At 45.1% G+C, this 24,248-nt stretch overlaps 1 protein-coding gene across 1 annotated transcript; it reads right to left on the bottom strand.

The window, feature by feature from the left end:
* Nucleotides 1-253: 253 nt before the first annotated feature.
* Nucleotides 254-22,689, bottom strand: LOC308574678 (uncharacterized protein C11orf52 homolog). Its single transcript, XM_081172804.1, has 5 exons — nucleotides 22,027-22,689; nucleotides 9,704-9,744; nucleotides 7,260-7,309; nucleotides 3,017-5,707; nucleotides 254-2,656 (listed from the first exon to the last, which is right to left on the bottom strand). The coding sequence occupies exons 1-4, from the start codon at nucleotides 22,053-22,055 to the stop codon at nucleotides 5,456-5,458; spliced, it is 372 nt and encodes a 123-aa protein (XP_081028930.1). The 5' UTR covers nucleotides 22,056-22,689; the 3' UTR covers nucleotides 254-2,656; nucleotides 3,017-5,455.
* Between the last annotated feature and the right edge of the window lie 1,559 nt (nucleotides 22,690-24,248).

Raw genomic sequence — 24,248 nt, forward strand, 5'->3', positions numbered from 1 at the left:
AGATGACTTTGTTGTAAGATTAATACGCTTCATATACACTCAGAGGACCTCTTATTCTTATCACTGCTTGACATCTTTTGCAAATGAACATTTGCATTCAGAACAGATTCTGGGACTCAACTCTAATGAAACGTGACTCAAGATAAGCCCAGGATGGAAAATAACAGTTCTGATCAATATGCCTTGATCAAATAAAATCATATACATTGTTAAGGTGGTAAAGAGCAATCAGAAACCAGAACCATCTCCAGTGTTAACTATAAAAAATATTTATTTGCAATAATAAAATGTGCAGCCCCTAAACCCAGGAGCCAGGAAGTTCTCCATTAACTATTTCCAATATTTTTATGAACAATAAACAAATGCTGGTGGAGGAAAAATCCCATTCAAAGACAGTATCCACAGAGGTGTTTGCAGAAAGTTTCCTTTTAGTAAAACACATTTAGTTATACTTTTCATTATACAAATCATTACAATAAAATAAGTATAATTCAGGATATATACAGATTCTTTTTCTGCTTTTCAGCATTGCCTGTGCTGAAAATAAATAGGAATAGCTTTCCTTCATATAATATTTAACAGAGTGACAAGCTGCTCAATGCTACCTTTTGCCAGTATAAGCTAGTTCAGGACTGACCTAATTCAACTTATGACCATTTAACGACTTGGATAAAGCTCAACGTTTATTCATTACTCAATGCATGCATGAAGGTAAACATCATGAGCAAGACCAAATATTTTTTTAATAGCAAAACATATTGACTTCTGCCTTCTCCAGCTGTTCCCACTGTAATAAATATATGATTTTATTAATTAACTGTATCCTACCAGGATCCAGAGCAAAATTGTCTGAAGTGCAGTATGAAACTTAAGCATTTATACAGCTGTCAAGCTGACATTAACCCACTGGAGGACAGTTTGATGCATGGATGCATAACCCTGTGTAGCACTGAGGTCACATTTCCTGAGCTACAAGCAACAGCTGATCCGCATGTCTACATTGACATGTAATTAACATAATTTAGATGGCACTAAGCCACAAGTAAGCGATACCTTGCACTTCCTCCGGATGTCATTTGTTTAAACATAGGGAAAGCACTATAGAAAATTGTTTGAAGATAAGAAACTGAAATATTCATTGCCAATTTAAGTGCATGTCCAAAGAGTCCAGCAACAAGAATACTCTGGGGTTTTTTAAATATTTGATGGCATCATAGGTTAGCCCCAGCTGAAGGTGTGGTTCATTACCAAGAAGTTACAACACTTGTGAAAATCAATTAAATAGGTATCAGTTTTGGTTGTTCATTGGAAGCCCGGGAAACTGTTTTCAAACTTCAGTTTCTCCAGCTCTGTGTCTTCTGTGGCATTAAACTTTCACCAAGCAGCCAGTGCTGTATCTTAGCGCCAGCTGAATCCTTCACTAAAGGTGACTAAAGGCTTGTTATTGTGCATTCTGATATTCAAAATCCTGAGTAAACCTTGTCGAATCATCAAACAAGATTTCAGGAAGTGCTGTTTTCACCTCTTGAATTCCAGGTGTTTTAAGTATTCCTGCTACCTTGAGAACCAGTCTATTAAAAGTGAAACGAGATTGTCAGGATTCTTGTTCAATATGTCAGGCAAAACCAATTGAGTACACCCATTTCTGGTCTGATCTCATTCCAATTGTTGGAAATAAACAGGAACTAGAAGCCAAGAAGGTGTGTCTGCCTGATCTATAAATCCAGTGCAAATAATAAAAATAAATTTTCCAGGTAAATCATCTTGAAACACTTTAAATGTTCACATTTCATCTATTTAGCGCCTGCTAAACTGGCAAAATTGCTGTTATTATTTCCCTTTCCCTGCAGAGCACTTGATTATTGGTTAAATACACTGCACCTCTAAAGCCAGGCATGTAATACTAGACCCATCTGCAGGCTTCTTAGAGTTCCCCTGGGCAACCAGAGATAAAATACTGGCTTTGTACAATGAAGCTCATTTGAGGACAGTGTTTATTGCTGCTACTTCACATGCAGAATATATCTATATATATAAAGCCTGAGGCCTTGCTTATCCAATTGCATCAAATGACATTGTTGGAAGACAACTTTCACATGTTCCATTTTTGTTCCGTCAACTAGATAGACAGAAGAACCAGTTTGTTTGTGATAACATAAAGTAGTCTGCAGCCAAGAGCAGAATGAGACCAGCCTCATTCACGCATGACACTAATCCAAACCATGCAACAAACTGTAGGGAAAACCTTGGCCTCAGATTGTGGATAAGGAGGAAAAGACCTTAACCAAAATTCCAGGTTCGGTTGATGTGCTAAGCTGAGCATTAGTTTAGGTGCTTGTCATCCTGCATTGACATAAATAGCCAAGTGGCTCCAGTCTCCTCCTTAGCAACAGGTTTGCAATCGCATGCACCAACCAGGCCAGAGTGTAAATGTTAAGTTGTGGATGAACATATCAGTAAATAACCTCCTTTATGCTGCTTGCTAACTGACACCCCAAAGTTGTTTTCTATGAGACAGCCATGTTTCACCCATCATAAAGGCAATTGCCTCTCTAGGGATGCAAGGCTGTGCAGAGGACTCCCCATTTGAAAGACCAGCTTGTTGATGACCAAGCCATGGCCCTGTGCCAGAGAAAGCTCCAGGGGTTATGGGGCCCTTGGACAATCCTAGAATCATAGAATCATAGAGTTGGAAGAGACCACAAGGGCCATCGAGTCCAACCCCCTGCCAAGCAGGAAACACCATCAGAGCACTCCTGACATATGGTTGTCAAGCCTCTGCTTAAAGACCTCCAAAGTAGGAGACTCCACCACACTCCTTGGCAGCAAATTCCACTGTCGAACAGCTCTTACTGTCAGGAAGTTCTTCCTAATGTTTAGGTGGAATCTTCTTTCTTGTAGTTTGGATCCATTGCTCCGTGTCCGCTTCTCTGGAGCAGCAGAAAACAACCTTTCTCCCTCCTCTATGTGACATCCTTTTATATATTTGAACATGGCTATCATATCACCCCTTAACCTCCTCTTCTCCTGCTCCATGGCAAAGCAAGGCAAGGCAAGGCAAGGCAAGGCAAGGCAAGGCACGGCACGGCAGAGGTCAGCCTTGGTTGCAGGGCTAAGTGGAGGCCGGATACTAGCCAACCGGAGGCAGGACAAGTTGAGAAGAACATCAACTGCACTCTAGGAAGTGAAAAAGTGATGGCAAACCTGCAACATGCATTCAATACAGTCTTATACCACTTCTGACACCCATGTAGCTCTGGGGCAGGTCTCTTAACAACTCTCAGTACCCATAAGGATTCTTTGGCAGAAGCAATTGATGTTAAGGTGGCATAGGGAGTGCTTTGCATTTAAGACTCTCCAAGAGTCTCCTACTGTGGTATGTAGCGGGAGAGCCTCTGGTCTCTGACTGCGGCCTCACTGGGGTCTTCTGTATCAGAAGACAGCAATGTCACCTCCTCTGGCCAAAGGAACTCCGAACCCCTCAGGCTCATCAGGTAGCGGCACCTCTGGGACGTACCCTTCTCCCTTTTGGTTCAGAGTCCTTGACTTGCTCTCCTGAAGAGGAATCTGCTTTCCGGTCCCTGACACTGAGCCCCCTTCTCTGAGTTGGTCCAACTCCTCTTCAATCCCTGTCATCACCACTTGCCTATTCATTTCCCCTCTCCCTCTGGGAGAAAACATCCCAGGGGCAACCGGAGTGCGATATTCCATCTTCATATCACTGTTTGTGTGGTAAAATGGGGTTGGGCAGTGTGTGAAAACAACAGAAAGGAAGAGGAGGAGTTGGACCATCAGATGCAAGAGATGATCTTTGTGCCACTGCTTTTCCCTGTGCCAAAAAGTAGCTATTCTACAATCATCATGAATTTGTTTTAGACCTTTTGAATTTGTACGTTATCAAATATGCTAGAAGAATGGCAAACACCCAAAGGTCACACCTGTGCTTTCTGCCAAGGCTCCCAGTTCCACCTCTTCCCTTGAAAGGTCAAGCCCACTTTACAAGTGCCTGCACACACAAAAACAGAAGCCTTGGGAGACCTTACACTGCCTATTCTGGATGAGAAAACTAATAAGCTAATATTAGGATGTGTGAAGTTATCATTCATCACATAATGATCCTTTCACAAGACAACTGTGTTGCATAGAAACTGGGTGCAAAAGTCACATTGTGACAACTTTTCTGCCTCAAAAACGGTCAGGTAAATCAGCCCCACATGCTGTCACTGAACTTCACTGTCACAATCTGTGTACTCTATGAATAGGTGCTTAACATCCGAGAAAATGTAGAACTGTTTTGCCATAGGTGGAAATGGGGGCTGAGCTTTCTGATGGCGTTGCCCACACGAACAAAACGAGCTTGTATTCCATTTAGGAAGAGGTATGTCCTGAATTTCCTACACGCAAATCACTTGTTGTAGGATTAATCTTATTGAAATGAATGTGATTATGTGGCTGAGTTGAAGACGACTCAAATGGAAAATGTTCTCGGTACATTTGTCCTGTAGTACTGTGCAGTAACATTTTTGATTATCTGTGTCCGATGAACCAAACTGAAGTCCAAAGATGCTTATGCCATGAAAAAAATGTGGTTTTTTTTCCCCTTTAAGGTGCCACAACACTCTCTTTTCTTTTCTTTTCCTTTTTGCTGCGGTATATTAACAAGGCTACTCCTCTGGATATTGTTGATTATGTTAGTACCTGCTTTCTTTGAAAAATCACTCTCACTGTGCATCCTAAACGATACTCCCCAGTTGTAATTTCACTGTGATCGTTCATAATATGTTAATGGAATCCAGTTACTATTGATCTGAGGGGGGGGCATCACAAATATCTATATTTTTTAGCTCCAAAGGCACTTCCAGGCTGTTGCTATTTTAAGTGGGGATTCGATCACATTAAAGTTGATTTGCAGTTCTTTCACAAACCTACTTCCCCCCCAAAGGACTGGACTTTTTGCAATAAGGAAAATGATGGAGAAATGAACTGAAAGTGTGGGATAACAATTGCTTGGCGCAACATCCTCTAACCTCCTCACAAACAAATCAGGATGAATACGCAATAAATCACAAAAGTCACCTAAACTCCCTGCAAACAAATCGGGATGAACGCTCGACAAACAGGTCATTTGGAAGCAAACCAATATTCCAGCTGTGTCATTCTCCCCGTGTAGCTTGGTCTCCCAGCGATATCTTTATATTATAAAAGAAACAAAAGAGGAGAGATTCCACTAGCTTCAGAAACGTCTCTGGTCATCTTGCCCCAAATAGTAATTTTCTTGGCATGCTGGGGAAATGTTTTTGCTCCCATTACAACAGTGTCCCCTTATCAGATGCAGCTGAAAGGTGACGTACACCCTTCTTAGGTGTTCACCAGCCAAGGAAGTGGAGACACAAAATCCACAACATCTTGGTCTGAGAGATGCTTCTGTTGTTGGATAGCAAGAAAGGTTCAGCTCTTACACCAGAGTGCCATTCTTACTGTCATACTTCAGTGTAGCCCGGGGGAAGTTGAGGGTGGCATATTCTGTAGTGTTCTGGGACTGGAACGTCTTCACCTCTTCAGCTGAGCGCTCCCGTATTTTGCTGAAGACCTGGATGTCTGCATAATGCACGCTGCTGTCGTCGCGCTTCATGCTCTTTGGCTTGCTCACGGTGGCATAGACTGGGAACTCAGACACGTCGTCATAAACGGGCCCAACATCCATTCCCTTCAGAGAGAGAGAGAAAGGGGAAAAGATTGAGGAAGGCAAATCTCTCTGAAGCAAGCTCAGCCCAATGAATGTTGGTGCATCAGGCGGAAAACCCATATTGCACCCCTGTTGCATTATATTCACTCCATATTTTTAATGTTAGTTTATAAGGGAAGGACCACAGGTCAGTGATGTGGCACCTGCTTTACATCAGAAGGTCTTAGGGCCAACCCACAGCATCTGCAGGTAGGGCTGGAAGAGGCTCATAGTCTGGAACCCTAGAGAACACTCCCTGTCAGTATATGCAATACAGTGGTACCTTGGAAGTTAAATGAAATCTGTTCCGGAAGTCCATTTGACTTCCAAAACATTCAGAAACCAAAGCGCAGCTTTTGATTGGCTGCAGGAAGTTCCTGGAGCCAATCGGAAGCTGTGGAAGCCCCGCTGGACATTCAGCTTCCAAAAATAGTTTGAAAGCAGAACACTCACTTCCGGGTTTAGATCATTTGGGAGCCAAGGCATTTGAGATCCAATGTACAACTGTACTGGGTTAGGCAGACCAATAGCCTGACTCCGTTTATGGTAACTTCCTATTCCTGTTTTACTGTTTTAAAGGGATTTTATTGTGTAGTCTAATTATGCATGCTCGTATTTTAATGTTATGTGCAATGGGATTTTATACAAGAGAGAACAGCTCAGAAACCAGTTTGGGCTTTAAACAATATATAATATAATAAATAATTACATGGGGCACAATCCACTGGAAAATTCTTCTGCTTGAGCCCCATTGAACATAGGGGGCTGCCTTATACTGAGTCAGACCATTGGTCCATCTAGCTCAGTACAGTCAACACTGACTGACAGCAGCTTCCCTGGATATCAGACAGGGGTAGTCTCAGCTTTTCTTAGAGACACTGGGGATCGAACCTGGGACCTTCTGCATGCAAAGCTAGTGTTTTGTCACTGGGCTAGAAGAGAGCTGCTTTTGCTCCATTGAGTCTGTCTTACTAGCACCAGGCAGAGTCTTACTAACACCAGAGCAAACACATTCATTATTCCAGATTAATTACTCCAGAATTATACATCAACCCATGGTAATGCATTCACAATTATTGATGACTTCAGAATTGCAGTTAAACATACATCAGGATCATAGAAGTTGGATGGGACCCCGAGGGTCTTCTTGTCCAAACCCCTGCAATACAGAAATCTCAGATAAAACATCCATGAGATGTGGCCATCCACCCCCTGTGTAAAAACCTCCAAGGAAGGATGAATGCACCAAAGTAGATGCATTGTGTTTGTATGGTTAAAAATGGCCTGAATTGAGCACACTCACAAATTGACTAGGCTCATGAAGCTGCACTCACAGCACTGCAACTCATATGCCTGTGTGGCCTCTTGTGTGTATGAATTAGGGCCAAGAACGGAGTTATAAGGCTGATCCAATAGGCACTACTTCAACTCAAAGTAACACGGCACTGAATCAGTAACATACTTTAGGAGCTTGTGCAATTGGTAGCAAAGTATTTTGCAATTGGTAGCAAAGTCTTTTCAGAGGCAGTTTTACCTTCTTGCTCTCTGGGTGCTGCTGGGTGCTTGACTTAATGATTCTTGTACCTGCGGAAGAAACAGCTGATATTTAGAGAAGCAGCATAGCTCGTACTAAACAATGATAGGAGAGGCTAAATTAGAACATGATGACTCCAGCAGAATCCTATTAATGTAAGTTTGTTTTTAAAACAGCAAGTTGCTAGACCCCATGAGTTTACAAACACCTCCAAAAATATGTAGATACTGTGAGGTTTCCAGTAGGCTTCCGGAAATAGAATTATTCTATCCACCCAGGCACCAGGACGTTCTTCCTCAACATGTGTTCTGAAACAGCGTCATCTCACAAATACGAATCCTTAATTGTTTTTGAGGGAGGAATGAGACCCCAGCCCCACTATAATTGCTGCAACCAAAACAAGCTAAAAAAAAGCTCAGCAGAAGAGTAAGATTCTGCTGGTAAAACACATGAAAATTAAGAGCAGGGGTGCAAAATCGTGTTGTTTGTATTGTCAGCCTCAGACTGTGGGCGCTCAAGTCAGAGCACCTGAGTCTCTTGTGTGTGAAAGTCAATAGGACTTCAGCTATTATTCAGTTATTTGAACACCAAAGAGATCCAGCGCTGAGAGTGAGCCCCCTTCACTGCGACCTTTGCTAATTTTTAACCCAGAGTGAACACATGACCTTCTCCCATGAGAAAGCCCAGATCCGTTCCTTTGGCAGAAAACTTCCCACGAAGCACTGGGGTACAGACGACCACAGTGGTTAGTGGCCATAGCAACATCTAGCAGAAGGAATGTAACAGTGGAGTTTTCCTTTCAAGTCCTCCAAGAAACCTAGGAACATTCTGTTTATTCCTCTCTGCTAACTTTGCTGTTTGTCAAGCGATGTGTTTTGCTAGGCCAGGGCCGCACTGGGCAGCCAGGTAGCAATTCTGTTTATTGTTCTTGGCTCCTGCTTGCTTTTAGGAAGGATGTTTTCAGCTCTAAGCCCAAAGTCTGAATGTGGATGTTTCTTTGTCTCCGTGTTGATATACGCCTGGTGCACACATAACATTCTAGTTCTGAAAACACCCTGTTTCCAACTGCCCTTAAAGTATTACCCAATCCTGTTCCCGTTTTCTGTTGTTGTTGTTTCTTACCCACCCTTCACCATAAGGTCTCAAAATGGTTTACTGCAATTTTAAATTCAATATTACACACCCTCCAAGTGTCACTATTTTCCAGGGACAGTCCAGGATTTACAGAAACCATCCAGGTTTCTGATTTGATCCCAGAACTTCCCACTTTTCCTTAGGACGTCTCTATTTTCATCAGAGAAATGTTGGAGGGTATAGAGCTATGCAACCCGCCAAGCCAAGCTGATAAATAACTATACAAACTTTAGAGGACACCAGTATAGGGAAGGTTTTTTTAATTAAAAAAAAGTTTAATGTTTTATTATGTTTTCATATATGTTGGAAGCTGCCCAGAGTGACTGGGGAACCCAGTCAGATGGGCAAGGTGTAAGTAATAAAATTATTATTACTATGGAATAGGACGTCCCTATTTTCAGAGAAATGTTGGAGGGTATGGTATTAAAAACAGTTTAGAACAAATTACAGTCACAGGAATAGGGTATACAGTGGTACCTCGGGATGCGAACGGGATCCGTTCCGGAGGCCCGTTCGCATCCTGAATAGAACGTAAGACGCGACAGCGCGTCTGCGCATGCTGCGTTTCACCGCGCATGTGCGTGACGTCATTTTGACTCTCTGCGCATGCGGCGAAACCCGGAAGTAACACGCCCCGTTACTTCCGGGTCGCTGCGGAGCGCAACCCGAAAATACTTATCCTGAAGCATATTTATCCCGAGGTATGACTGTATATATTTATGGTGAGTGTGTCTTCAGCAGAAACTACATTTCATAACACCTACACACCGTTCGATTGCAAGGGGAAAAACCTCGAAGGGGTTTACAAAAAAGACAAAACAATTAAAATGATCACTAAACGTTTTAGCTTCTTAACAATGCAGCTGCTGCACTGTACTGTACTCTGGACTGCCAATAATCTATTTTTGGGCCATTCTGTTTTAGTAGCATATATTTAACACACACACAAAGGCATTCTCCCTGCTCTACGTGGTTCTTTGATCAAATGGAGGGCAGCCTATGGTACATTAATACAGCACATAACAGTGTAGAGCAGTGTAGACCGGGAACATGTGGCCCTACATATATTTTTCGCCGTTCCCAGGCAGTTGTCCCGTTGATCGCTAACAGAATCCCTTGAAACCAATAGGACTTGCTTACAAGTAAACCTGTTTAGAACTGTGGTGTGACTAGCTGAGTATTGCAGGGTTGTAGGCAGGAGACGAGAGGGTGAAACACCCGGGATTGAGCTTAAAAAATCTGGTAAAGAAGCCACGTTCCAGGTCATTCCAGGTCTTGCATATAAAAAATGTTTGCAGAGGATTATTTACCTGGCTTTTCTTTTTTCCGCTTAAACGGCGAAGGGCAGTTCCTGAAATAAAAGAGACAGAGTTGCATGAAATTCAGAGGGTCTTTAATCCTCTAACGGCGCACTGATCAGTATGTGATAAAGGTGTATTGATCCACAGCCTGCCACAAAATGCTGCAGAGTGGAATACTCCTGTTCAGGTTTCCAGCCAGTCCCATTCATTTCTCTAACCCACCTTCAATTTTCTGGTTCTCACCCCCATCTGTCAGTCAGCATTCCATGCCCACTGACCACGCTCAGTCTTCGTTGGGTTTGTGAAAATTGCAGGGACAAAAAGAAAACTGCTCAGAAACAGAGCTTTAAAACCCAGACCTGTGCCTAGAAATCGGCATGAAAGGAAGTCTGGATGAGACCTGACTGGGTATATGAGCCCTCGTCTCCCAGGTTTCAGTCTGATGCTCCAACCATTATACCACCCTGCCTCTCATTGGCTGTAACATGACTGGTGCTCTAGATTTCAGCATTGCCATCAGCAGAGGTGAGAGATACCACCTTGTTATATGGATAGCCAAAGAATGGAAAAATACCAGGGTGAGTTGGGGGACAGAGAGAAAGGAGGTGCGGCTGTGGGGAGCCTGTTCCTAAGATACCCGCCCCAAAACTCATTTTTCCATGGAAAGGGTTGGAAATGGCGAGAGCTCCTGGGCAGGGAGCCACAGCTGGCAGCTCTGTGACATTCTTCAGAAATAAACACCCGGCTCTCGTAACATGCCTCCCCTCCTCCAGCCAGAAGCCATGGGGCAGCACGCAGACCGAAGGCATTGTACAGTCAGTGAGCACACACTGGCTGACTTATGGAAAGAGAAGAGAATGGACCCTGTTCAGTACAGGCCACCCCACCCGTCCTCTTCCCAAAGCTGGACATTGTCCTTTGCTACCAGTGAGGACGCCTGCTCTCTTTCCCATGAATAAGAAAGTTGTTTCGCAGCTGTATTTTTGCTTCCATGTGATCCAGTACTTGTTTGCCCTTTCTGTGCTTTTATGGAGCCTAAAACTAATGTTGAACTGGAGCATTTTGTTTCTCGTTTTCTGGCAGAGGTTTTTCCCCCAGCGCGGAGTTAGTGATTAGATCAGCCACATGTTTTGGAATGCATCTCCCATAAGCCCTAGCCAGGATGATTTTGCTGGCTGATGGGAGTTGTAGTCCACAAGCACAGTTACAATAAGTCATGATCCCATAAGGCATGGTTCCTTGTAAAAGTTTGTTTCACATAATGGTTTGTTGCCCAAAAAAAACCCCAAACAGCCCATAGTTACTCTGCGTGGCTGAGTTCAAATGTCCAAACAAGCCATACTTTAGCCAAACAAATCAGGGCGTAGCGTCATGTCTGAAGCATACCAGCTCATTTACATGAGTAGGGCTGTCATACGTCTGGATTTTCCCAGACATTACCAGGATTTCAAAGGAGGAATTGATGTCCAGGGGAAATTTCTTGGATCTTAAGCAGCAATATATATTAAAAAATGAAATATGGCAACCCTAACCTGAGAGTAAGCTGCACCAAACTCAATGGGATTTGCTTCTGAATAAATATGCATAGGATTCCACTCTGAGAGTGTTATCCATTGGGTGGTGGTATCCATTGGGACTGGTAGGGCGAAAGGCAGAGAGGCCAATATAGGCAGAGCCAGAACTAATGACAGACAGAGCCAACTAATTCTGGTTTTGCCCCCATCCTCTTTCCTGCTGACATCTACAAGGACAGCACTGGAACTCAGGGGGAAGAAACTGACTGGCAATGACTCCCTGCTAGACAAGTAGGCAGGCAAGGGCTGGCTGAGGATGGACTGAGGTTGGTGGGGCAGTACCCCATTCATTCACCAGAAAGGACTGCACTGCAGATAAAATCCATTCTGCCTCATTTTCCAAAGTATTTTCCTTCCCTGCTGCAGGTCCAGAGACTTTTTCAGCAGGGGGCCAGCCCATTGTCCCTCAGACCTTGTGGGGAGCCAGACTATATTTTGGAAAAAAGAAAAAAAAGAATTCCTATGCCCCACAAATAACCCAGAGATGCATTTTAAATAAAAGGGCACATTCTACAAACACGCTGATTCCCGGACCGTCCGCGGGCCGGATTTAGAGGGCTATTGGGCTGGATCCGGCCCCTGGGCTTTAGTTTGCCTACCCATGACTTACGCTATCTTATTGTAATGCAAAGAGCAGGTGGACCATCATGAAAGACCCACAACTCTACTGGCCATCTTTCCACTCCGGCACCAACTTGTTCATTTCTCTGTTCTGCCAAGGCCTGGGCAGTGCAATTAAAATAGCTCTGCTTTAAATATAATCATTGGCACCCTAAGCATGTTTCCTAAGAAATACAAGGCCCCTGTATCATTTTTCAGAGCTGCTTTTCTCTTGTATCGGTTGGCAGAGAGGAGGGGTGTTTTAACAAGCTGCCCCGCAAGCGATGGCTATTCTGAGGCTGTCTGCGGGCTAATCCCTGGCTCGTCCATCCAAAGGCATCTCCCAGCTTCTGCTGGATCAGACAGAATTAGAATGGACAAGGATGGGAGAGAGGTCTACAGCAATGAGGCTGCTCCCTCTCTCTAAACCAAATACAAAATGTTCCTGAAAAATCTTGCCCTGTGAGACTTAAGCCCTAACCCTCACAAACCACTTTTTCCCACAGCTACGCAGAACTACTTGATCACAGTTGTCCATGTATTGGTAACCTGCAGGCTGGATAACCGCAATGTGCTCTGTGTGGGGCTACCCTTGAGGCTGGTCCAGGGGGATGCCGCTGGTTTAAAACCAAGCAGCTAGGCTGCTTGTTGGGACAAACTTCCACCAGCAAATACCACCTTGTCTATTGGCTACCAACCTGCTATGAGGGCTAAGCTCAAGGTTTAGGTACAGTGGACGCTCAGGTTGCAAACATGATCCGTGCGGGAGGCACGTTCGCAACCCGCAGCGCCGTGTCTGCGCACGAGTGGGGCACGATTTGGTGTTTCTGCGCATGCGCGAGTGCCAAAACCCGGAAGTAACCCATTCCGGTACTTCTGGGTTCGGTGCTGTGCGCAACCCGAAAACGCACAACCTGAAGCATCTGTAACCTGAGGTATGACTGTCCTAACATGTAAGGCCGTGTACAGTTTGGGGTCAGGTTATTTGAGAAGCCGTCTTAACCCTTACCTACCCAGTAGTGATAGGTCATTGCATTCTGCAGAAGAGATTATCCCCCCCAAAATATCAGAGGACCACTCAATACTATTTTTCCTAGAAAAAGAGGCGCCGGAACTCATCATGAATACCTTCCTTGTTCTCTTATACAGTAATGGCAATGGTGTCCACCTGACACTTGCCAGAATCAAGTTCCAGCCAGTTCTGGCTGGGGGAAAACTTGCCCTGGGCCCACTTCACAGCAACTCAGGTTGGGACTGCCCCCGTTTTGTGGAACAGCATCTCTTAAGATACGACAGGCGCCTGCTATCAGTCCTTTTCAGAAATAAATGGAAGACGTGTTTGTTTCAATACGTTTTTCCAGTTGGGTGAAATGGTCTCTGGCCTCAGGTGTTTATTCTGTGTTGTTTCTAAACCTGTATTACATTGTGCTTTCTCTACTTAAAAATAAAAATAAAATGCTTAAGGTATTTTTATTGTATGTTTGTAAATCACCATGAGCCTCATGGGAAATGCAATTCATAAACAAAATAGATAAGCGGTTACAACCTCCAGCTGTTTCCACTATGCAAACATGGTGCAAAGTTCCTTTTGTACAATCAACAGCATTTCTCCATCTCTTGCGCTAAATTTCCATGCTGCACTCTAGCTACTCCAGGGCCTTGTCAAAAAATATTAATATTCTGCAACTCAGCTGGGGGTGGGGGCTAGATTCAGCCCCTCTTTCCTCCATCTAGCTGCTTATTAAGTGGGATAGTAATCTCTACTGGTTGCTTGTATCTCATAACTTTACATGTCCTGGAATGCAATTTTCCTTCTTCATAGGATTTTGACAAATAGAGAGATAAACTTAGGTCCTATGGAAATCAATGGGACAGGTTAATAATGGCATAAATAAAGTCCCATTGTTTCAATACAAACTAAGTGCAACCAACTTCTTACTTGGATTTAGCTCACTGTTATTTCAAATCACCAGCTCAATTAATTATGATACCACTTCAGTCCATTAGAAGTTTTTGAATCAATTAATCTAACTGATCAAATGCACACTCCAGCCCTAATGGCAATAGATGCGGAAGTACTCTGAGCACTCTAAAATGCTACATAAATGTTAAGTATAATTATTACTCCTACTGCATTATCTGTGGAAGAGAGTGGCACTGTTAAGCAGAAATTATGTTTCAGCCAGCTTGCCTTGTACGGCTCAGTTAAAGATATGGGAAACTCACATTCTGATTAATTTGTTGTTGTTTGCTGTTTAGTCATTTAGTCGTGTCTGACTCTTTGTGACCCCATGGACCAGAGCACGCCAGGCACTCCTGTCTTCCACTGCCTCCCGCAGCTTGGTCAAAACTCATGTTAGTAGCTCCGATTAATTTAGTTACTTATAAACACACACACACACAAGCATCCTTTTCTCCTTCAGGGTAGCTCTGCCACTCTTTGTGCAATTCAGAAAACCAGCAAAATGGGGGCTTTGATCAGGGGTGGAGAGGTGGGGAGTGAGAGCACAACTAGCAACCTGTTTGCAAAATATTTCCTCCCGCTGAGTAAAACACCCTGCTCAGGTGGGACAAAAGAGAAGACCCCTTTGTGCAGGCAAAACACAAAGCCTTGGAGTCCCACTTGACTCCACCAGAAGCACTTCAAAGCGGCAGCAACTCAGTCAAATGGGGCTTTTGAAGCAGGGCCGGATTTAGATGAAGAGAGCCCTAGGCTACTCCACTTATGAGGGGGCCCCCCATCCCCCACCCTCACAACTAGAATTAAATGGAAGAGTGTTATAAACAAATTTGAGTGGAGGCAAGGATGGTGATGGGTATTTAAAATTCTACAATTCACAATTTCTCCTCCAAAGGACATAAGATATTATTGTTAAATACCATGGTGATTTTTAAAAATGCATAAAATTAACACTGAAAAACTTTTGCAATAACTGAACTTTGTAAACCTTTTGTGGCCTGGGCAGGCCTGGAACTAGTTCCCATGTCTTGTTCCTCTCTAAGGAATCAAGTTCAGCCTTCATGGCATTTAACCATGGCTCAGCATCCTCTGAGTTTAAACTTTGGACCTCTTGGAAGCTTGAAGGTTCCCAAACTTTCTCTGAGTTACTAACAACAGCTGTATCTGCTATGGCTGTTTTAGCAAACTCTTCAGCATACCTTTTGGGTGGTTTACCCTTTGTCACCCTTTCAGATCTGCATACTATACACCAGTCTTCCATGTTAGGCTTCTCCTCTTTAGGAGAACGCTGGGCAGTCCTCTTATATACCTGCTGGGATTGACAAGGCATCTGACCCTCACCTGAATCTCATAGCTCTCCTGTAGCTGCCTCTGATTAGTTATCATGTAACTCTTCAGGGAAATAATTAGCATCACACGTCATGTGCATGGAAGTTGCCGAACCAATTAACCAGCTAGAAGGATTACTGTTAATAGCACCAGTTTTCCTATAACTTGATATTCCTGGATAGTTTTGATGAACTGCAAAAGCATTTTTAGTTTGTTTTCTGTTGCCACCCTGGAACTTTTCTTTATTGTGCCACTTTGTTTTGTACGATTCCTTGCAAATGAAGGAAAACAACTTTTCTGCTTGTATATGTTGATAATATAATTTTGGTGACTAAGGACAAACAAGATTGTACAAAAACAAGACTGGGTGCAGGCCTGGCCAGGACATAGGCGTCCTGACTGTGACAAAGGTGACCTGTGTGCTTGCTTGCTTGATTAACAGCTGTTGGGAACTTCAAGGTCCCTGCTCTCCCTTTTTATGGTCTTTGTACTGGACCTGGAGACTCCAATAGAGAGCATTCCATGTCAAGAAGGAGGGCAAGTGGGCACTCTATCAAATGTCAGGACAGGAGTTACACTGAGCAGGGCCTTTTCACTGGTGGTGCCCATTGTATGGCTCGCTCTTCCCAGGCCTGCTCTCTTTTGGCCAGTATTTTGGAGCTTTATAATTTAGGAAGACTTTGGAAGAACTGGTTGACAAGTCTTATCAGTTGCTGATGTATGAGCAGATTTTATTTGCTGCTATTCTGGGCTTCTGGTGTACCAGGGTTTACACCAGCATAATAGAGTTGGCCAGGATGCCAGAAGGGATACAATTTACGAGCTTTCTCCATTATCTGCACAGCAGGGGGTGTTCAGTCAACAGTGCAAAGGCTGAGCTGAAGCATTCCCTGCTGGTTACCTGCTTTCAGCAATAGGGGTCGCTGTTTGGTAGTACCCAATTGGTTAGCTGTCAGATTCTAGAGCTCCCTATTGGTGGCTCTTAGGTAATTCACAAAATACAGAGTCCATTCATAAAACACCGTGTTCATTCATAAAGCAGCAACATAAATCTCCATTGCTACATATTGGGTGTATATTTCAGCAGTTGAACTTACAGGTTTATGGCCATGCTGTAGTGTAGTGCTTATGCAACTGTGAATAAAAGGTGGCTGAGGTCATTGTCTCGGGGTTTGGGGGGGGAAGAGGTGACAAAACTGATTTCCAATATGTGCCCCCCCTTATTTCCATAACAAGTCCTTAAGTCTATACTCTGAATGGTGACACCAGGGACCTAGAAGGTGCAGAGCTTGTCCGTCCAACCCCTGCACAGTCTCATCAGGGCTGACCTTAAGGCAGTTGGAGCAATTGGGCCAAATTGGGCCCTGTGTGCTGCTCCTAAGGAGGCCCCTGCACCAGGGCAATCTAGATGGATTTTATTTATATCTATAAGATTTTGCAGACTTTGGCTGTGAACTGGGGCCCTACAAGGAAAAAAAAATCAAGTTGTGCCCCACTGCTTCAAATTAGGCCCCACTGGCCAGCCCTGAGTCTAATAGTTGCTGGGCCTTAGTTGCCCTGCCCTTGCATGAAGTCTTGGGTTTACAATTTTGGTAGAGGGGAGACTGTGGTACTGGGGAGCAGGCAAGCTGGCGAGGCCCCCTAGATTTAGAGGCCTGAGTTGCCCTGCCCTCTCATGAAGTCTTGGGTTTGCAATTTTGGGAGAGGGGAGACTACCTGCTGGGGAGTGGGCAGGCTGGCAAGGCCTCCTAGATTTAGAGGCCCTAGGCTTCAGCCTACTTAGCCTATACATAAATCCGGCACTGGTGGGGAGACGAAGGGCCCACCCACACTTTCAAAACCTGGGTCCTAGAAGTTGTGTGTTTGTGTGCTTCTGCTGCTTTCCTCAGTAAAGTCGACTGTTTACTGCTGAATCGGAACAAACGTAAATCCACAGAAAACCCAATTGACATTTGCTCTGATTCAGCAATTGAATATCAGATTTTACTAGGGAAAGTGGTGGGGCCAAAAGACACCCCCCCCAAAAAAAAAACTTCTCAGACCTGAAATCACTTTCAAGGGAGAAATGAAAGTGTAGATGGGGCCCTGAATGTAGCAAGAGCTCCAGGGAACATTGAGTGCCAAGATTCCCACCAAAGCACCTTTCTGTTGAAAGATTTCAGGCAGAAAGAGCAACAGGAGCCATTGTGGACTGGAGTCTGCAAAATCATGGGGGGGGGGGGAATACCTTGCAATCTAGGAGCAATTTTTAAAAAGTCAGTTTCTAGTCCTCATTACTTATGGAGATAGAGAGGGAAACTCGGAGGCATGATTCTGCTTAAACTGCTCTCTAAGAGAGACATTTGTTCCTGCTTTCTAGTGTTCTGGCCCACACGTTCAAAAACTGTAAAACAACTGACAAGCACATTACTTGTTTTTAGAACGGCATTTGTGCCATATGTTGAAAGCACTCTTATACCATTTTAAGTGTCACAACTTCCTCCAAAGAATTCTGGGAACTGTAGTTTATTAAGGCTCTCCTAACTCTTTAAGTACCCAGTAGATATGTTTAAAACAAAGCTAAAACAAACCAGATACTCATGACAAAAGCCCATTTTTCCAGCTGTGTTGCCATTCATAAAGTACACAATCAATTTTTTGATGGAGATGCTCAGCAGGAGTCTGAAATGTCTTCTCAAGTCTAGCAGACCAGGCCAAAATATCTGAATCCCAGCTGCTGGGAATCACAAGTGAGGATTTAGGTCCAGCTTGTAGGCTTCCATTTTGAGCATCTGCTTGGCCACTGTGAGAACAAGATGCTGAGCTATGGTGAGCCTTTGGTCTGACCCAGCAGGCCAGGCTCCTCTTAGGTTCTATTCAGAACCACCTGAACAGAAAACGTTGTCCTTAACCTCAGGAACAGGGCTGGGGAACCTGTGGCTTGCCAAATGCTGTTGGACTCCCAAGTTTCAACATCCTTGACCATTGGCTATATTGGCTTGGGCTGATGGGAAACAAGGCACCATTCACAGTGTTATGTACTGAAGTTCTCACTCTGGGCCAGCAGGGGGGATACTGTAGATAGTTTTCACTCAGGTCCACATATGCAAATAAGGGATCAAAAGTGACGTTCAGTGATTGGATAGTTACAGAAAATGGTTACTGTTGCGTTCTAGTGGAGCTCTATATAAGCAGGCTAGCTGAACCCTTCAGTTCAGTTCTGGCCTGTGAATAAACAAGAGCTGTTTGAAGAATCGCTGTGTCGTCTGATATGTTCACCCACAACTTAACACACAGGTTCCCCAGCCTTGCCCAAGGGGGATTCCCAGATTGCTAGCAGCCCTGTATCGGGAAGCTTTCTAAGGTGTAATGTTTTATTATGTTTTTTTATATGTTGGAAGCTGCCCAGAGCGGCTGGGGCAAACCAGCCATATGGGTGGGGTACAAATAATAAAATTATTAATTATTATTACTACTATTATTATTTATTATTTATTATCTGTTCTGCAGTTATCCAGCATGTGCTTTTGCTGACCCACCCACCACCATTCCATTTCCCACTTACAGTCAAGAGAAGCCCTTTCTCTTTGTGATGTTGATCTCATCTTCACATTCACAGAAGGGATGGGTGAATCTGATCTGGGTTTTTTCCCTTTTAATTTTCCCCTGTTGCCCCACACTGGCTTTGAAAAGCCCTGCACAGAGGTCACAGCTACGCCATACATTTAAAGCACATATGGCTTCTGCCAAATAGTCCTGGGAACTGTAGCTTAACACCTACACCCACAAAGCAATGATTCCCCACCATGCTGAACAAATTACGGTCCCCAGGATTCTTTGGGAGAAGCCACCTCCTTTAAATTTGTGGCGGGGATGGCTCCACAAGCATCTGTGAGAAGTTGGACTCCTCACAGCAGAGGCTCAGGGAGCCAGTGTGGTGTAGTGGTTAAGAGCCATAGACTCGTAATCTGGGGAACCAGGTTCGTGTCTCCACTCCTCCACATGCAGCTGCTGGGTGACCTTGGGCCAGTCACACTTCTTTGAAGTCTCTCAACCTCACTCACCTCACAGGGTGTTTGTTGTGGGGGAGGAAGGGAAAGGAGAATGTTAGCTGCTTTGAGACTCCTTCGGGTAGTGATAAAGCGGGATATGAAATCCAAACTCCTCCTCCTCCTCCTCCTCCTCCTCCTCCTCCTCCTCCTCCTCCTCCTCTTCTTCTTCTTCTTCTTCTTCTTCTTCTTCTTCTTCTTCTTCTTCTTCTTCTTCTTCTCCTCATTTGATAGGTGCCCGCAGACCAGTGGTTTGGTGGTAATCAAATTCTGAAAGGCTCCCTGTTTGCTTGTATGTGTGCTTGTCGTGAAAATAACACTGGAAGTTGCGTGTGTCAAACCAGATATCCCAGGTGAGAACATCGGGTGTTTGTGTGTGTGCTTTTTTTTTAGAAATTAAGGACCAAGCTGAAAATCCGCCAACAAATCTAGACAACTTTTCACCAGGAAATAACCCTGCAGTTCTCTCTCCACTAGATGATGCTATTTCTCTGTTCCACCACAAATCATTAGCGTCACAGCAAAACCGAAAACCAGGACTTCTATTTCACAGTGAGCCTTCTCTCCTCTTGCTCAAAGCAGTCTTTCAGACAGCGGCCACACCGCAGACTGGGCTCTCCCCCCCCCCACTCCCAATGTAGGAGATCCTTCCACCTGCCATAAAAGGAATCTGCTTCTTTCTGCTGTTGCTTCTATTACTGTATTTACTCGTATCAAATGCTCACCTTCTTTTGCCCAAATTACCTTGCGAAAATTGAGGTGCGCATTAGATTCAATGGCACATTTACATTCGCTAGCAAATACTTTTTTTTGTTTCAAGGTTCAGAAAACTGAGGTGCGCATTAGATTCGAGGCACATTTACATTCGCCAGCAAATACTTTTTTTTGTTTCAAGGTTCAGAAAACTGAGGTGCACATTAGATTCGATGGCGCATTAGACTCATGTAAATACGGGATATAGGAGGCAAAATAAATGGGGAATCCTAGGAAGATTCCGCCCCAGAATGGAAGGACTATAGCTCAGTAGAACAGCATCTGCTTTGCATGTCAAAGGTCCTAGTTTCAATCCCCAGTGGTATGTCCAGGTAGGGCTGAGAGAGACCCCCTTCTTGAAGCACTGGAGAGCTGCTGCCAGTCAGTGTAGACAATATTGAATTGGATGGACCAAAAGGCAGCTTCATATGTTGCTAGATCACACCAAACTACTCTCATTTGGGACTCCAAATGTAGGCTGAAGGAATTTTTGGCATCCTGAGCTTAGGTTCTCAAATGCCCAAATAGTGGTTAAAAGGTAAATGGAAAGGGACCCCTGACCATTAGGTCCAGTCGTGACCGACTCTGGGGTTGCGGCGCTCATCTCGCTTTATTGGCCGAGGGAGCCGGCGTACAGCTTCCGGGTCATGTGGCCAGCATGACTAAGCCGCTTCTGGCGAACCAGAGCAGTGCACGGAAACGCCATTTACCTTCCCGCCGGAGCGGTACCTACTTATCTACTTGCACTTTGACGTGCTTTCGAAGTGCTAGGTTGGCAGGAGCAGGGACCGAGCAACGGGAGCTCACCCTGTCGTGGGGATTTGAACCGCCAACCTTCTGATCAGCAAGTCCTAGGCTCTGTGGTTTAACCCACAGCGCCACCCGCATCCCCATAAATAGTGGTTGGAACCCCCTAAAAGAGAATGGCTGAGTGACAACTGGGATGTTCCTAGTTCGAAAGTCGCCCAGAGTTAGTGGCATTAGGCACAGCACTCTTTCCTAGCCTCACCACCTCATCTGCAATATACGGAAAAGAATGGATTTCTTTTCTATAATTAAACTGTTTTCTGGTTGTTGTTCCATACTTTCTCCAAGGAGTCCCCAGTGCAGACTAACGCACTGGGTTCTCAAGTGGCCATCGATCCAACAAGGATTGCCAACTGACCCCCACCCTTGGTCAGCTCTTACGTTTTTAACTGTTGCCTGATATATAGAAACCAAAGAGCAAAGTTTTTTTTCTCAGCATGGAGATAATAAACACAACTGCCTATTAAAGGCAAGACAAAACTGCTGCTAAGGGAACAGGAGCGGCAACAGGTGGGAAAAGTTGGCAGCCTGCTAGCCCTCCTCTGAGTGGTTAATCTCTAAAAGGGGAGGTGCCAGCACTCCAGCCTGCCCATCAAACTTATACACATTGACCTCCTATAATCTAGTACAGGGATGGGGAACCTGCAGCCGTCCATCAGCCGCATCAGCTAGCACGGCCAATGGCTGGGGATGATGGGAGTTGTAGTCCACCAACATCTGGAGAATTACAGGTTCCCGCCCACCCCCCAGCCAACCTGGTATGTATGGGCTAGTGGCAGCTCTCATTGGGACAGGCAGCAGACCCTGTACGTGCTCAGCAAATAAGTCTCAGGGTTTTGACAATGAATTAGCTTCTGCGTAGGGCTGAGCTCCATTGACACCTGTCTCCAGTTAAGCTCTGCCTCCTTTGGAGAAGTGGAAGCCGCTCCAGGAGGATCTCTCTGTATCTTGCCTGCAAAAGCATTTAAGGCAGATCAGGAGACGGGCAGGCTCTTCCTGTGGATGTGAAACCTGGAACGCACCCATCCTTCCCCTAGCCGATACTAGGTGCTGCCCGGGTGGCTCTGCTTCCAACCACGGGGCTGAGGACGATGGTGGTGGCACCAGCTAGAAGAACCAGCCAAGCTCTCCAGACCCGGCAGGGAAACACCACCTCTCCCTCTCTTTAACACGACACAGCTGGCAAAGCTGGTCTTCTTCGTAGCCCTGGGCTGCCCCCAAGAAGCGCTCCCTCCCTCTTTGCCCAGCTCCCAAGCAGCGAGCCAGCCCCAGCTAACTCACCAGACGCAGCAGCAGCACTGGTTGCCCATTTCGCTCTCTGGAGGGAGAAATCTTGCCTTTCTGGAGAGGAGAACCTCACTGGAGCACAGGGCGCCCGCATTTCCTGGTTCCCTGTTCAGCCCCTGGCAGATCCAATCCAAGGGAGTGTCTGGATCATGGACGTGTCAGGTTTCTCCCTCCATCGAGGAAGGCAAAGCTGTGTGTGCCATCTACTGGACAGAAGATCTCCCGAAGGCAGCGGCGTCAGCGTCTGCTGCTGTCGCTGCTCCTCTCCCAGCTTCTCTGCTTCCCCCCTTGATTCTCTGCCTTGCTGGCTTTGGAGTGTGTGGCAGCTTGAGTTATAGGAGTTAGATGGACAATGGCTTTTGGGCTCCTCACATCCGCTCGGAGCCTCATGCCCAGGACATTCAGCTCTCCTCCGCAAGAGCTGAAACGGGTGAGGAATCTGGCATGCGCACACAGAAGGAATCATATCCATATGGACGGATGCATAGATTTTGAAAAATATTTCCAAACTTCCAGTGGGGTGAGGAGCCGTCTTGCCCGTGGTTGCAGGCTTGTCTTATTCTCATGCAACATTTTGCTCCGAAAAAACAACCACCTGAAGATCATGAGCCCGACTTACTGGCCCGACATCAGTGGCAGACTTTAGGCTTTAAAATTTCAGCAGTAAAATTGGTGCAACACCAAAATTCAGTGTGGGTGAACCAGTCATGCTCCCCTAAGTCTGCCTCTGCCAACATCCTCCCTTCTTCCCCACCACACCATTATATGATTGGATTATGCATGTATGGTTAATTTATAGGACGGGGGCTAGTGTGTATTCTTTACTTTTATGTTCCTGAGAGGCCTCCTGAGCCCTCTGCAGCTGCAAAAGAGACAGCAGTTCTACAGGTGGCCTTTGCCATCCCTGAACATGCTATCTGCAGCTTTTTGGCAGGGGAATTCCAAAAACTAGACTCAGGAAGTTTTGAAACAAAAACAGGGTATACGTAGCTCTCTCTGCTCTTCTCCATCACCAGTCACCTTGCATCTGCAGGAGACAACAAGGGATAAAGGAAGAGGAGATATTCTGCTCATTGAGATCCCCAGCAGAATTAGGGTTAGGTGGAAAGGCTGTGGCCAAGAAGCGGACCATAGCCGAGTGAGAGAGCTCGTGCTTGGCATGTAGAAGGGCCCAAGGTCAACCTCCATTTGAAAACATCAGGCGACAGGTGATGGGAATCATAAAAGCCCTACAAGATCAGTCCAAAGGCCTGCCTCCTCCAGAATCCTGTTTTCACAGTCACCAACCAGATGCTGATTGTGGAAAGTGTGAATAATAATAATAATAATAATAATAATAATAATAATAATACGTTTTATTTAACCCTGCCCAGGGCGGCTAGCACCAATGAAATCACAGTAAAAACATAATGGGGGAGGGGACCAATTTAAAATACAGGTTAAAATGCAATTTGAAATGCAGCCTCATTTTAAAAGTAGCCCATAAATCAAGACTATAAGGAGAGGGAAACATAAGGGTCAGACTAAGTCCAAACCAAAGGCGAGGCGGAACAGCTCTGTCTTGCAGGCCCTGCGGAAAGATGTCAAGTCCTGCAGGGCCCTAGTCTCTTGTGACAGAGCGTTCCACCAAGTTGGGGCCAGTACTGAAAAGGCCCTGGCCCTAGCTGAGACCAATCTAACCACCTTGCGACCTGGGACCTCCAAAATGTTGTCATTTGTGGACCTTAAGGTCCTCCGCGGGGCATACCAGGAGAGACAGTAACACTTGCTTTGACGCATCATAATCTAACCCCCCCCCCAGACAAATTAGAATGAATGCTCATTAAATAACCAACATTGTCTAATCTCTCTGTGAACCAATCAGAATGAATCTTCAATAAGTAGCTCATCTAGAAGCATCCTTAGTACCTGATCATTTTAGTGGCTTCCACGACTATATTCATAGTGCAAACAAGTACAGTAGAGTAGCCCTGAACAAACCCCCTCCCCAGAAACACTAGACCTTTGCTAATACGGGCACAGTCCCTGAATCTGTTTTGATTTCCAGACCGTCTATTGAGTTTTCGTAGCCCTGTGCTGAGACCCAAAAATAACACAAGCTCTGGGTTTGCACGCCTGCTCCTTTAAGCCCCTCTCTGGACATGTGCTCAGTTTGCTCAGGGTTTTTTTTTAGCTCCTCTGGGGAAACAGAGAAGCATCAAAAACACCACCCCTGC

The sequence above is a fragment of the Podarcis bocagei genome (assembly GCF_964188305.1).
Source record: "Podarcis bocagei genome assembly, chromosome: 15".
Lineage (NCBI taxonomy): Eukaryota > Metazoa > Chordata > Lepidosauria > Squamata > Lacertidae > Podarcis > Podarcis bocagei.